The sequence below is a fragment of the Aspergillus affinis genome (genome assembly GCF_023601865.1).
Source record: "Aspergillus affinis strain CMG 70 chromosome Unknown NODE_26_length_314309_cov_85_634089, whole genome shotgun sequence".
NCBI lineage: Eukaryota > Fungi > Ascomycota > Eurotiomycetes > Eurotiales > Aspergillaceae > Aspergillus > Aspergillus affinis.
In genome coordinates, this window is record NW_026515807.1 from 38,611 (window position 1) to 51,736 (window position 13,126).

General features: G+C 53.1%; 5 protein-coding genes across 5 annotated transcripts; 2 read left to right on the plus strand and 3 right to left on the minus strand.

Annotated features, from left to right (window-relative positions):
* Positions 1-12: 12 nt before the first annotated feature.
* KD926_005364 (epoxide hydrolase) lies at positions 13-1,437 on the minus strand (the record flags this gene model as incomplete). Its single annotated transcript, XM_053098583.1, has 4 exons — positions 13-731; positions 798-870; positions 926-1,050; positions 1,122-1,437. 4 exons carry the CDS (start codon positions 1,435-1,437, stop codon positions 13-15), a joined length of 1,233 nt encoding a protein of 410 aa, XP_052957491.1.
* A 1,334-nt stretch (positions 1,438-2,771) lies between these two features.
* Positions 2,772-5,651, plus strand: KD926_005365 (sensor histidine kinase/response regulator; the record flags this gene model as incomplete). The annotated part of the gene is made up of 1 exon (XM_053098584.1): positions 2,772-5,651. One exon carries the CDS (start codon positions 2,772-2,774, stop codon positions 5,649-5,651), a length of 2,880 nt encoding a protein of 959 aa, XP_052957492.1.
* A 762-nt stretch (positions 5,652-6,413) lies between these two features.
* KD926_005366 (emp24/gp25L/p24 family protein) lies at positions 6,414-7,346 on the minus strand (the record flags this gene model as incomplete). The annotated part of the gene is made up of 3 exons (XM_053098585.1): positions 6,414-6,563; positions 6,721-7,106; positions 7,187-7,346. The coding sequence occupies 3 exons, from the start codon at positions 7,344-7,346 to the stop codon at positions 6,414-6,416; spliced, it is 696 nt and encodes a 231-aa protein (XP_052957493.1).
* A 329-nt stretch (positions 7,347-7,675) lies between these two features.
* KD926_005367 (SANT/Myb-like DNA-binding domain-containing protein) lies at positions 7,676-9,626 on the plus strand (the record flags this gene model as incomplete). Its single annotated transcript, XM_053098586.1, has 3 exons — positions 7,676-7,772; positions 7,850-7,967; positions 8,042-9,626. The coding sequence occupies 3 exons, from the start codon at positions 7,676-7,678 to the stop codon at positions 9,624-9,626; spliced, it is 1,800 nt and encodes a 599-aa protein (XP_052957494.1).
* Positions 9,627-9,930: 304 nt separating this feature from the next.
* KD926_005368 (uncharacterized protein) lies at positions 9,931-12,423 on the minus strand (the record flags this gene model as incomplete). Its single annotated transcript, XM_053098587.1, has 2 exons — positions 9,931-12,221; positions 12,294-12,423. 2 exons carry the CDS (start codon positions 12,421-12,423, stop codon positions 9,931-9,933), a joined length of 2,421 nt encoding a protein of 806 aa, XP_052957495.1.
* Between the last annotated feature and the right edge of the window lie 703 nt (positions 12,424-13,126).

A 13,126-nucleotide genomic window follows, 5' to 3' on the forward strand; every position in this document is an offset into this window, starting at 1 on the left:
ATAAAACTACCATCAGTACCCGGACTTCCCTGACACAGCACCATGGGCCTGGCCGTTCCTCCCCAGGAACGCCTTGATGTCCCAAGCCAGCAACTCGGGCACCTCCCAGGCCGCGAAATGACCCGCGCAGTCATATTCATTGGCCCGAACGACGTTTCCGATGAGCGACCGCCAGTACAGAGGCACCCGGAACAATTCTCGGCGGAACTGGGCCACGGCGAACCGGACACTGTGGGGGGCAACGGTCGACATCACGTCGGCCGTCGTGAGACCCGGGGAAGCAGAAGGGGAGTCCCTTCGAGCCGCTTCGTAGTAAATCCGAACAGACGCCGCAGGCCCTGCGGTTGAAAATTGATAGATACTGACCCAAGTCAGGATCTCATCATCTGCCCACGGATAGTTATCGGTCCAGGCATGCAGCTTCTCGTAGATCCAAGCTAACAGCGCTACGGGACTATCGTGGAGAGCATACCCCAACGTCTGAGGACAGGTCTCTTGCTCACGGAAGTAGCTGTTCCCCTCCGTCAGGTACTCCTTAGTAGCGACAAGATGAGCCTTATCCTTGGACGAAAACGGAATGGTCAGGAGAGACTGGAGAAACAGGAGTGGGTTGCGCCATGGGAGGGGCGGCATCACGGGCAGGAAGTTGATATGCACGGCTTTGACCTGGTCGGGATAGCGATTTGCCATCACACGAGCGATGATACTTCCCCAGTCGCCGCCTTGGATGGCTGTCAAGGCATGAGTATTTTACGTTTAACTGGCAATTTAGCTGCACGGGGTTGGTTACAACAGACCGTATTCGTGATAGCCCAAGGCAGCCATGACGGCATGCATGGCTTCCGCATACTGGACCAGACCGAAGCCTTTCTATACCGGTGACGACTTTCAGTTGGTTTCGGACTCAGAATGAATTTCGACCGACCTTTTTCACGGCCGAGGAAAAGCCAAAGTTGGGCAACGAAGGCGCCACCAGTTGGAACGCTGGCTGATCATTGCCCACTGTTAACAAGGGGATGAGCTTAGTTGCTTCAAGGAAACTTCCGGGCCCTGGGGAGACGGCGTTATTTGTTACTATTGCCATTGCGAGCCTGGAAGAGGACTGGACCGGGGAGGCCTACAGCCATGGATAAAGAGCAATGGGATGGCGTTTGGGTTGGGACTGGTATGATGTAGGCAGTGGATGTCCAATTCGCCAAAGCCCGATACCGTGATGGGGACGAGGAACTGTTTCAATGCCTCGTTCAGTTTCTTTTCCTTGTGTCGCCAGTTGAATCCATCGCGCCAGTACGCAGTCAATCGTTTCATCTCCGCCAACGGGACGCCCATGTCCCATTCAGCATCGTCCAATTCATCGGGAAAGGAGGCAGTTTCGAGTTTCTGCCGCAGAGCCTGCAGCTGTACATCGGAGACAGCGATTTCAAATGGGTTTGCCATGGTTTCTGTGTTTCCTGGCGTTCTTTATCGTTCGGTTGGTTGTGTCACTTGTACCACAACCTCGATCCACGTGAAGTGGGAGAGATGTTTGCTAGTGAAAACAAGATGTTGCTATTGGATGGCTATCTTTGGAGTCTTTTGGGGTTTAGGCAGCTTGCCGAACATTCCCTTCTATGAGTGTCGAGTGGAATCTCTTCCACGTACTGAGGGGGTCGATGAGGATCGTCGGTCAGGAGACATTATTAAAATTGATTAATTGCGGTGGAAAAATATATTTCGACGGGTCTGGCCACGTTCATCTTTTGCACACAATTAATCTCGCCATGAATTCGTTATTTTTTTCTCATTTCTCTGACAGAATTTCTTAAGAAAGAGTCTTAAGTATATACTTAGGTACTAGGAATAGAAAAGCAAGACTCACCGCTGAAAAGGCGAGGGAAACGATCGGTTTCAGCCTCCCCGCGTCTAGACCGGCCGATCGGCAAATCGACTTTCTCTCCTTCTCCCCTCCTCGTCCTCCCCTTCCTTTCCCTTTGCTCTCTCTCTCTCTCTTTCTCTCTCTTCTCTTCTCCTCTTCCCTCCTTTCCCCCTCCTCTCCCTCTTCTTTCCCCTCCGTCCACTTGCTCCCCTCGACCTTTGCTTGTCGTCGCTTCTTATCGTCCGGTGGATCCGCCAATTCTCCCCGTCCATCGGTGCTTCGACGCTCTTGTCTTGTGTGGACACCTTTTTTCGACCCCATCGCTGGCCCGGCATTTGTTCTGTGCTTCCTTTTTTTTGTCTTGAATTTTTTCTTTTATGGCGGAATTATCGTGAAACCGATCAATACAACCCGTCCCTTTTACTCGATTCAAGGCGACATTATCATTTCGACTTCCCATTTGCTATCTGCCTATTTTCACGCTGGAACACTCGAAGACGGAGCGGCTTCATTCTTCCGCAATACCCAAAGGTGCCAGCGTGCCGAGCGCCCGATCCTCGCGGTGAGGCTCGCCTTGGGCTTCGTCTTCCCTGTCAGACTAGGGTCATGTATGTTCTCGATCACCATTGGGGAACCGCAAATTTGCTGGGTTATTGGCAATTTTCCTTCTTTCATAATTATGCCCGCAATAAGATCGGTCGCTAATCAAACCCGTGGTTCCTTCCAGACAGAGAGCCATGCGTTTTGTCTTGTTCAAAAATTCGTTTCGTGACTTATCGATCGCTTACTGCTCACTAACAATTTCCTGGCGCCCTCCTATACCCTAGTTCAGGCGACTACGTCCGGAATTTGACGCCTCCGGAACCTCTCAACTGGCCGATTGGTATTTCGGCAAAAGGCGTTCTTTGGTCTCGCCATGTCTGACTCGATCGAATCAGAATGGTCCAACTCCTTTCGCTCTGGACGTACCTCGTCATTTCTTCCCTGCAAATCTGAATGCCTTCCTGGCGACACTTCCGCTGCCACCCTGCGGAACAGCGACGCGCAAGCCGACCCGTCGATTAGTCAACATGTCCGTGGACCGCAGAACGTTGCAGTCGATCGATTGGTCAAACTCAAACAAGATCTCCGAGGATTGGACGCGGAATCGTTCTGGACTCAGTTGATGGAACAACTTGCCTCACTTTGCAATTCCCAGTACACCTTTGTGGCCCGAAAAGTTCGCGAAAATGATGCCGTGAAGGATGTAGAGGGCCGAAGTCCTTCCTTGCACGGCACTGCGTTCTACTACAACGATGGACATCAAACGGTGGGAATGTACAGGAACCGGTCGTTCGCAGGAGGCAACCCGCAATCTCACATGGACCACGGAAAAGCCTGCTTAATTCCCGAAAACCTGGGGTCATTTATCTCATTCGACCAAGACAAGCTCCCGTTTGCTGCGGAAGGTTATTTGGCAGTCCCACTGTTTTCGGAAACTAAATGTGCGGCCTACCTTGGGCTTATGTGGTCTGGACCCGGCCTGCAGAAACGGACGCTCTCCTGGCAATTTCTGGAAATGATTCTGCATTCGCTGGAAGATCTGATCATCAAGCGAATTGCTGACGAAGTAGACGATGCAAAATTTGATCGGCCTACCCGGGAGGCCCATGCTGTTTCTGTGAGCCAGAAAATCGTGGAGGACACGCATATCAACCTTGTGCAGGGGCATGTTGATTTTTCTTCTCATGCCCTCAAGCCGTATGCTCGAAGCCTGTCCCACGAGCTTCGAACTCCGATGCAGGGAATTGTTGGAATGCTAGACGTCATGCATGCCACTGTCCGCGAAGCTATGCTTGGAAAGCCGCCGCCTACAACAGGGGGTATCTTCCAAACTTTGAAGGAGAGCATCGAGATGGTTCAAGATAGTGCTAGGCGGGCGGTCGAGGCCGCCGATAATGTGGTCCATGCCTATGATTTGAACATGCAGGTGCCCAAAACCCCCCAGTTTGAACGCGAGAATGACTGCTTCGGCGGGCCCGTCCAGTCGCCAGTCAATGCGCCCGAAACCCGCCCAAATATCTTTATCGAAGGTAGCAACATCACGGTAAATCCGTACAAACGGCGACGAAGCAACCCTATCGATAACAACGCTGGGCCGGCCTCGAAGCAGAAAGTCGCGCGTGTCTTGGGCCCGAAAGGGCTCTCACCTCGAAGTGAAGAGGTCAAGAACGCGGTCCACGAGAGCGACAAAATCCTCCAGACGACCCCGGTACACCAGATCGAGGCTGTCATGGCGAGTATGGTTGAGTCGCGTCCCTCGTTGGCGGCGCGACGATCGGCGTCTCACCTCATGTTGGAAGGGATCAATCTCAACAACCGAGGACCGGCGGTGCGATCCACCAAGCTTCGTGATCTCCTTCGACTGGTCATCAACGAATCATTACACGTTGGCGGTCGACCCGATTTTGCTGTGACGAATGCGACTGAACTCGGAGAAAAGATCGAAGTGCGGTCGCGGTCTTCCGGTAGAGAGGTCTTTTCCAAAACGATAGATTGGACCGTTGATGCAGCATTACCAGACACATTATACGTCGACGACCGCGATCTTGCCAAGTTGATATCCTGTGTCTTTTTGAACGCCGTCAAGTTTACCAATAGTGGTGCGATTACGGTACATGCAAAGGTTGGCCGAAACGCCAACGATATCATGATCAGTGTGCAGGACACGGGGTCAGGTATCCCGGAGGCCTTCCTACCGAAGCTGTTCAAGCCCTTCGCTCGACAGGACGCATCGACGACCCGGAGCAAAGACGGACTTGGACTTGGGCTTCTGGTAGCTAAGGGCCTTGCACGGAAAATGGGTGGTGACTTGATTTGCGTTCGCTCCTCGATTTCTGGTCCTGACCGTGGGTCGGAGTTTGAGATTAGAATCCCGATCTACCAGTCTGAACCTTCTACCAGGCAGTTTACTCCTGTCACGAAACTCTTAACTTCTCCTCAGCTCTGCGATCCATCGGGATTAAGCAACGGGGGCAAGTCAGCGTTTAATTCGCTGATCCCCCCTTCGCCTCTCCCAGCCCAACCGATCCAGCAGCCATCCCCCAGCCTCACGGACGAGTCATCGAATTCGTCCACACATTCGTCCACACCTGCTCGTTCGGTGCCTGCTGCCAGATCGTCGCAAGGCCCTATAGGCGGTGGCACCTACGATAGCAAACTAGGCGAAAAACATCCACTCACCGTCCTTGTTGCTGAAGACAACAAAATCAATCGGCGGGTACTCGTGAACATGCTGAAGAGACTCGGTTACAAAGACGTCTACGAAGCATGTAACGGAAAAGAGGCCGTGCGGATCATGCAGAACATCATCACGTCACAAGAGCCTGCAGAGACACCTGATGGTGACCAGCCGCAAGTGCCGAAAGGCGTAGATGTTGCTGGTAACGACACAGTCTCTGATTCTTCCGGTCACTCGAAAAAGTTGAAACCAGTGGATGTTATTTTGATGGATCTCTGGATGCCAGAAATGGATGGGTACCAGGCCACCTCCAAGATATTCCAACTGGTCGACGAATATCACGGTCGAATCGCCCCTAATCCTCAGCTTGGTCGGTCAGCTAGCGGTTCCGCACCTTCGTCACCCACAGTGCTAGCTGTGAGCGCTGATGTTACGGATGAGGCCCTGGCGCGTGCGTCTAAGGTCGGCATGAAAGGCTATATGACCAAGCCGTACAAATTGACCGACCTGGAGCGATTGATTAAGGGGTTCTGTGGTAACCCACCGCCGCCCTTTGGTGGATCAACGAACTCATGATAATAAACCCAGTGATCTAGGGGCTCTTATTCTCCCTAATGACCCTTTTCCTTTTTCTCTCTCTTTCTTTTGTTTTGATTTTTTTTTTTTTTTTTTTTTTCCGTTATATACCTGGGTTCTCTTTATTTGGGCCGTTTTGGATACATTCCACATATTTGATTACAGTCGACATGGAAATCTGGATTGCGACTGGAGATCTTAAGTCCTGATGTATTTATGAGCAACATGCTGGCATCACATAATGACCATAACTTGAATAGGGGAGAAAGACTAGGTGCATAAATGCATCAGGCTAATAATTCACATATAGAAATGATACTGGAATATTGATGATTCATTTTCGTGACCAACAATAGAGATAGATAGAATGATAACTGGGATAATACAACTGCAGTGGCTGGTAGAAGAGTAACTTGGCTTAAAAACAAAGCTAAGGTCATTATATCCATATCCCATCAATCAACTCATTTATATCACAGATGCTGCCAAACGCACAAGCCTAGGACATCCTGTCTAATGCCACCGTGGCCGATCTACGGCCAAACCCTCCCCGACCAACAAAGAACCAGAACAGCGAGAACTTTCTCAATTGATGCTCAAGATGAATCGAACGGTAGGATAATCAGAAGAAGCGAAACCAGATAATCCCATGCTCACGATGCGCCGCACAATATCACCGCCACATACTTCGTTCCTTTGCTAAATTTTCCTTGTTTTTTCTTTCCCCTCTCGACCTCTCCGTCTCTGTTCTCCGAGTTCGTTTTATGTCAGCTTCTGCTTGATGAAGAACGAGCGGAGATGAGACAGCTGCCAGGCGCAGGCAGCCGACAGCACGGCGAGCTGGATCAGGGTCCAGCGAACGACACGCCCGTTGGTAGCCTCAGACTGGTCACGGAATTCGGCTTCACGTTCCTATACAGAGGCGATAAACATTAGTAAAAGGTCGACAGGTTTCCTTCGCGAACAATTCTCCCCGGTAGATATAACCACCACCAGGAGATCATCATATCAAGGGGGGAAAAGGCCTAGGGTAGATAAAGCCATGCACAAGGGAGGTAAAACAACATACCCGCTGGAAGACCTGCTCGCGACGAATGTCCTGCAACCGACTGTTCAGGTCCTTGACCTTCTGCACAATGTCCTGCATCTTGCCCTTGTCCTCGGTCTCGATCTTGCTGGTCTCTCCGATGGCCATGTCCAGCGACAGGCGTACGGCACCGCCAGGGCCCCCGGACATCCAGCCGCCGGTGGCAGCGTTGGTCTCGGGCGTCAGGCAGATTTTGTGCAGGCCGGAGTCGGCGGCGGTGAAGGTGAAGCGGCCGGAGTTGCCGTCGCGCTTGGACACGACCCGGTGGTCATTGTCGAAGATCTCGTCGACGGTGATGAGCACCTTCAGGTTGGGGTCAACGGAATACGTGTTCGATTGCTGGTTGATGACTTCGGTGGAGAAGCTTCCTGTAAAACGGTGAAGGTTAATGGGATGGACACAAGCTGGGGCATTGGAAGTGGGATTTTTTGCGAGATTAGTGACGTACCAACCACCAGGGTGTCCTTGGGGAGTTCCTCAAAGAAACACTTGGTCTGACGCCCGTCCATATAGAAGTAGAGGGCGTTGACGGGTACCGACAGGCACAGGATGGCGCAGAAAGCCAGGACGGATGACAGCCATGAGGCTGACGAAGTTGACGGAGCCATGACGAGGGGACTTGACTTTTCGTTGGAGAAGAGGGAGAAGAGGGAGGAGGAGGAAGGGAAGGTGGAATAATGAGGCCCGTCCCTGGCAGCAGACGCCTGCACAACAAGAGAAGCGATTAATCTGGCTCCAGCGGGTAAAAGTCTTGGCGCGAATTCTCGACCTCCTCCGCCCTCCTGCTTCCTCCTCCCTCTTTCTTCTCCCATCCCGGTGCATCTGCGTCCATCTGTTCTGTCGCCGAAGACGTTCTTGTTGGATTTCTTGTCCGACTTGTTTTATTTCGCCCCTGTTTCTTTCGTCTCGCCCGATCCCTGGGGGGGAGCCATCCACCATGGCTGCCGCCGATGTTCGCGACATGCTGGACCTGCCCGCGGAGGGCCAACAGCCCCGACCGCATAAGAAGCAGAAGGCGGTTGAGAAGAGACCAGGTACGTTGGTGTCCTGCAAACACTATATTTACATGTGCATTAAGAGCAAACCAAATCTAACGCATTGGTTTTTTCAGAGGGTATCAATCGCGAGCTTTACGCCCTGCTTGGCGAAAGAGCACCTCCGATCGCCATCAACGAGAATCGATACAAGGGCCGCCCAAAATGGATGAGCAAATTGCGAGTCCGTCCCTGGTACGTGACATTGCCCCCCCCGGTTCCTTGTGCCTGACCGGAGCAGGTGATTAACCAGCTTCTTCCGTCCTTAGGACCATGGCCCCATTTACCAACGATGCGCGATCCGACGGCCTCGTCCTCCGCCACTGGCAAAGACAACACGAAACCGCAAAGCCCGCGGCGCTGGAGGGCTCTGAGATGGAAACCGACGGACCAAAACAGGAAGACGATGCCGACAAACCCGTAGAGAAGGAATACAACTTTGCCAAGTACAACGTCAAGGCGCGACTGCCGAACCGGTACACCGACGAGGAATACAACCGCCATCTGAAGAGCGACGACTGGACGCGGGAAGAGACCGATTACCTGATGGATCTGGTCGAAGATTACGATCTCCGATGGATGGTGATCGCCGATCGCTACGACTACCAGTCGCATCCGGTCAATGCGGAGGAAAACGCCACTGCGCTTGTGCCGGCGAAGCGCGGTCGCACGATGGAGACCATGAAGGCACGGTATTATTTCGTTGCTGCCTCGATGCTCGCCCTCGAACACCCGCCATCCGAGATGTCCGAAGCCGAATTCGAACTGCACGAGAAGATGATGAAATTTGACCCCGATCGCGAGCGAGCCCGCAAGGATCTCGCCTCGCTGCAACTCAACCGGACCGCGGATGAGGTGCGCGAGGAAAGCATTCTCTTGGAGGAATTGAAACGCATCACTGCCAACGAGCAGGATTTCATCGCCGAACGCAGAGAACTATACTCCCGCCTCGAAGCTCCCATCAGTGTGGGCAACACCACGATGTATCAATCCAGCCAAGGACTATCACAGCTTCTCCAGAACCTTCTCCAGGCCGACAAAACCAAGAAGCGACGCTCCATACTCGGTCCGGAGGGCGCCGCACCCAGCCCAGCCGGACAGACCCCAGCACCAAGCGCAAGCAATCCTGCTGCCCGGGAAAGCCGCGCCGAAACACCTAGCTCCGCAGCGCCTGCACCGCCCACGAACAAGAAAGCAGCGGCAGCGGCTGCCGCCGCCGCCGCCGCCGCAAGCAAGGACACCCAACAAGCCGTCAAAACTCTCACTCCCGCCGAGGAAGCTAGATACGGCGTCCAACATCACGATCGTCTGGCTCCAAGCGTCCAGTTCCGAAGTGACCGCGCCCAGAAGCTGACGCAGGCCAAATCCAACGTCCAGACCCAGAAGCTGGCTGCCGCGCTCGCGGAACTGGAGATCCCTCTCCGTCTCGTCATGCCCACGGAACGAGTCTGTAAGGAATTCGAGAAACTGATCCACTCGGTGAACCTGCTGCTTGATGCCCGCAAAGTGGCCGAGAAGGTGGAGAGCGAGATCCGCGTCCTCGAGGCCACTAAGGAGGAACGGGAGCGGAAAGCTAAGGAGGCCAGAGAGAAGGAGAACCCCCAGGTAAAGGCGGAACAGGAGGATGACTCTGTGCCTACGGCGAGCGCAGCCCCCGAGTCGACGTCTGCGGCCCCGGCTGCCGAAGGGGGCGTCGACGCTCCCGGTGAAGGGGAAAGCAAGGCTGACCCGGGCGTTGTGGCGAATGCTACAAGTGCCACGCCAGTGAAGGATCGGGAGACTAACTCCAATAAGCGCTCCGCCAGTGTCTTGAGCAATACAAGCGATAAGAGTTCGAAGCGGCAGAGGAAATAAGAGGATACAACTCTGGGGTTTCTTTTTTGGGCGTTTTTGTGTGCTTTAATATACCTATGTACGACTACTATGAACATGTTCGGGCGTTGGGCCAAAATACTGTCAATTGACACTAATACTCTGCTGATTCCAATACGACTGTGTGGATCGCTATCATTTACATACTCCCAACCAATTCCTGCGAAATGATATCCTACCGGCTACAAGAAATAACTTGCCAAGTTGTTCACGCGAAACCCAAAGAATGTGCCTCTAAAAAAAGACCAACCTGTACGCACCATGAGGCAACCCCGTGCTGATTCATCTACTCGGGGATGGGCTGGATATCCAGACATTCGTGGATCTTGTCAATCCAGTCATCTGACACTAAATCGAAACTCGGTTCCTTGGGCTCCTCAGCTTCGTTTTGACCAACCCCAATCACGTCCGGGCTCGACTCTCTTTCCTCTCCATCCTGCGAATTTCCATAGCTACCCTTTCTGTTGTCCGTAAAAATCGGGCCGTCGTCGTCAGTTTTGCGGCGTCTGTTCCTCAGGTCACGGATTTTGTATTTCATGACCCTTGTCCCTTTATTCTGCACGATGGAATGCTCCAAATCGCGGGCAATCGCACTCACGCTGCGTCCTTTAGCCAAGATGGTTTTTGCCCGACGCAGCGCCAGGTGCCCTGTATCTTCGCCCGCGGCCGAAGTAGACGAGTCCTTGCTTAGAATTGGTGGCTCTCGCGACGTCTGATCTAAACCTACTCCACAGAAATGGCTCCATGGAGACTTCTTATCGACATCTGTATCCAGTTCGTTGTGGCTTCTTTTCCGGTATCCAAGTTTCTCCCATAACGAAGAGGTTACGGAGTCACAACTCGCCGTGTCGCTGCGATTGGTGATCTCGGCGGATGTCGCTGCCCTATGGCGTGGATTCAAGCGTTGAATGATATTCGAGATGTCGTATGTCGAGTCTCCTATCCGCAATGAAATCTTTCCCATCTTCTCCGAGCCTTGTTTGCTATGACTAACATTTGCTCTCTCGCTTCCCTGCATGCCATCAGTTCTAACGGGGGTTGTGGGATTTCCGTGAGATGGTTGCTCGGCCGATTCGTCGGCCGGTACCATCGTGTAGCCGTAACCAAGGCGACGACCTCCTGACATCCAGCCGACACTGACTTTGCGCGGAGATGCGAGGCTTTCATTTGTGCCACGACTGGCACAGGGAACCGGGGATGAGACAGATCGATCTGGACTAGGCTGGCCTATGAATTTGCTCTTCTGGGTATCGACGGTGTCGGCGCTGCGATGATCACGTGGGCTGAGCTCGCTCGACTGACCAGTGTGCATTTCCCGCGGCCGTGGTGCTTGTCTACAATTTGGTGCTACCTCGAAACCAGTTCCAGTAGATCCTTTGTCAGGGCTGGCGGAAGAGTTGTTAAACGCTTTGGGTTCCCAACGGTATCCTGGAAACTCTGAGGAAATGCTCGTCTTGCGGGAATAGGACGACGAAGGCTCCTTGCTCGTCTTTCCTCCGTTGTGGATCGGAGTCTTTGGCGCTTCCATTTTGGAATATTCGTGACCGGGCTGGGTGGTACCTTGTACCTCGCTTCTATTGCTCCATCCATTCTCGTCCAGTGACTGGTTTTGAGATAAAATGTGAGGCGACATGGAGTGCGACGCCAATGCTCGGGGTATATTCATGTCGACTAAGTGAATGGACGGTCCATCCGACTCCTGCTCCCTTTGATGCCGCTGTCTCCTTTTCATGACCGAGATTTGGGACGGAGGATATGCTACAGACTCCGCGGACGTTGTATACGGCTGTGACAAGCCGGGTGTGCAGTTGGGCAAATTTAGACTCTGTCCTCCAATTTTAATCGGTAAAATTTGCCGGTCATCTCTTTGACGGTCATCTCTAGGGTAATTGCCGGGCATCGAAGTATTTTTTAAGCCTTGTCGCTGTCGAGGATAATAGAAGCCATGGGTAGCGGACTTCCCATCTGCCGTCGTGTCTAGGGAAACGCTGCTGGCTATGCTTGGGCAAGGGCTTCCCACCCTCCCTCGAGGATGTTCATAGACATTGCGAGGACCAGAGTGGCTTTGTGGTGGACCCCAACGTGGGTGATTCCTTGAGTGCCACGATGTCTGCGATCGTTCCATCTCCCGGTGACCTCCGTAGTTGTAATTTCCCATTCGACCACTTTCATCCATCGGCACAGGAGACCTCCCATACTCAGCTTCTTGGTCCGCGCCGTGATAGGGCTGGTCCAGCGGCGACATGTTCCTCCAGACACCGGGTCTGGGGTGTAACTCCTCCTTGAACTGGCCGGTCTGCTTGGGGGTAGTTATATACTGCGCATCGCTGTCATAACCCCTTTCACTTATCAGACTGCTGCCTATATCCGCAGACGCTATTTGGTTGGGGTTATTATTGAAGGTCATGGTCGTGAATGGGAAGATAGAATGACCAGTCTTCTTGTCACCCTTTCGAGACCGCATGTGTGAGCCATGTGTTTCTCGAGAAAACCGTCTCCGCAGTCTATCAGAGAATCCCTCGGAGGAATCGCTCTGACGGTCAGGGTAATGTGCATGCTCCCTTGACGATGAGATGCCTACACCCGATGGTCAGAGACTCCAAATCCAAGACGGGGTAGCAGAAGATGGGACATGGGTCGCATAGTCACCTTCCGGATGGCGATCAGGAGTCGTCGGCACATCCAACCGGTCTAGCTGGTAGCGGGAAGTCTGCGGACTGTCGGACGAGGCCGAAGAAGCACGGCTCCTGAAGAACCGAGGACAAAAGAAGATCCTCATGAAGGGCTTTGCAGGGTAGACAGGAGATGGGTGATCATTTCCCGAGATGACGGGTCATGATGGAGATACGTTGCTACTGGGAAGAGAGTACGGGTGTTGAGGACAGCAAATTGCAGAACATTGGGAAGGACCATCCCTGACATTGTAGGTATGTGGTAGGCACCGAAAAAGCAGGCATGGTAGATACTATATGGAATTTAGGCAAGTACGAATCACCAAGAGGTAACCTACTGAGGACTGGGTAAGACCCCACACGATATACTGAGTGAGTGGTAGGTAAGGAGGAGACATGATCGAGCACTGAGTAGGACATCCTGTTGCAGGTGTATGTACAGTAGAAGAAAACATCGTCCCTCTTGGCGCGAACCACGGCGGAATCGCGCTGAGTCAGCAGGGCAAGCCGATCCCGGACGCCGATGCGAGGCCGATGTGGGACTAGGCACAGCAGGCACTGCAGCCGCTGACAAGTTGGAGTGAAGTAAGCAATCACGCCATTTGCTCCCATTTCCCCAGCGGGTTTGGCGCTGGAGCTGATTCCCCGAGGATTCTTGCCCCCTTGGGACTAGTGCTGTGGCTATCTAACGAGGGGCAGTCAGTCTCGATCCTCCCGTCCTTTTTAACCTTCCCCTCCTCCCCCTCCTCGCTGTTTTTTCTTCTTTTCTTCTCTCCATCCTCTCTCCCCCCATTCCTATCTTTTTCTTTG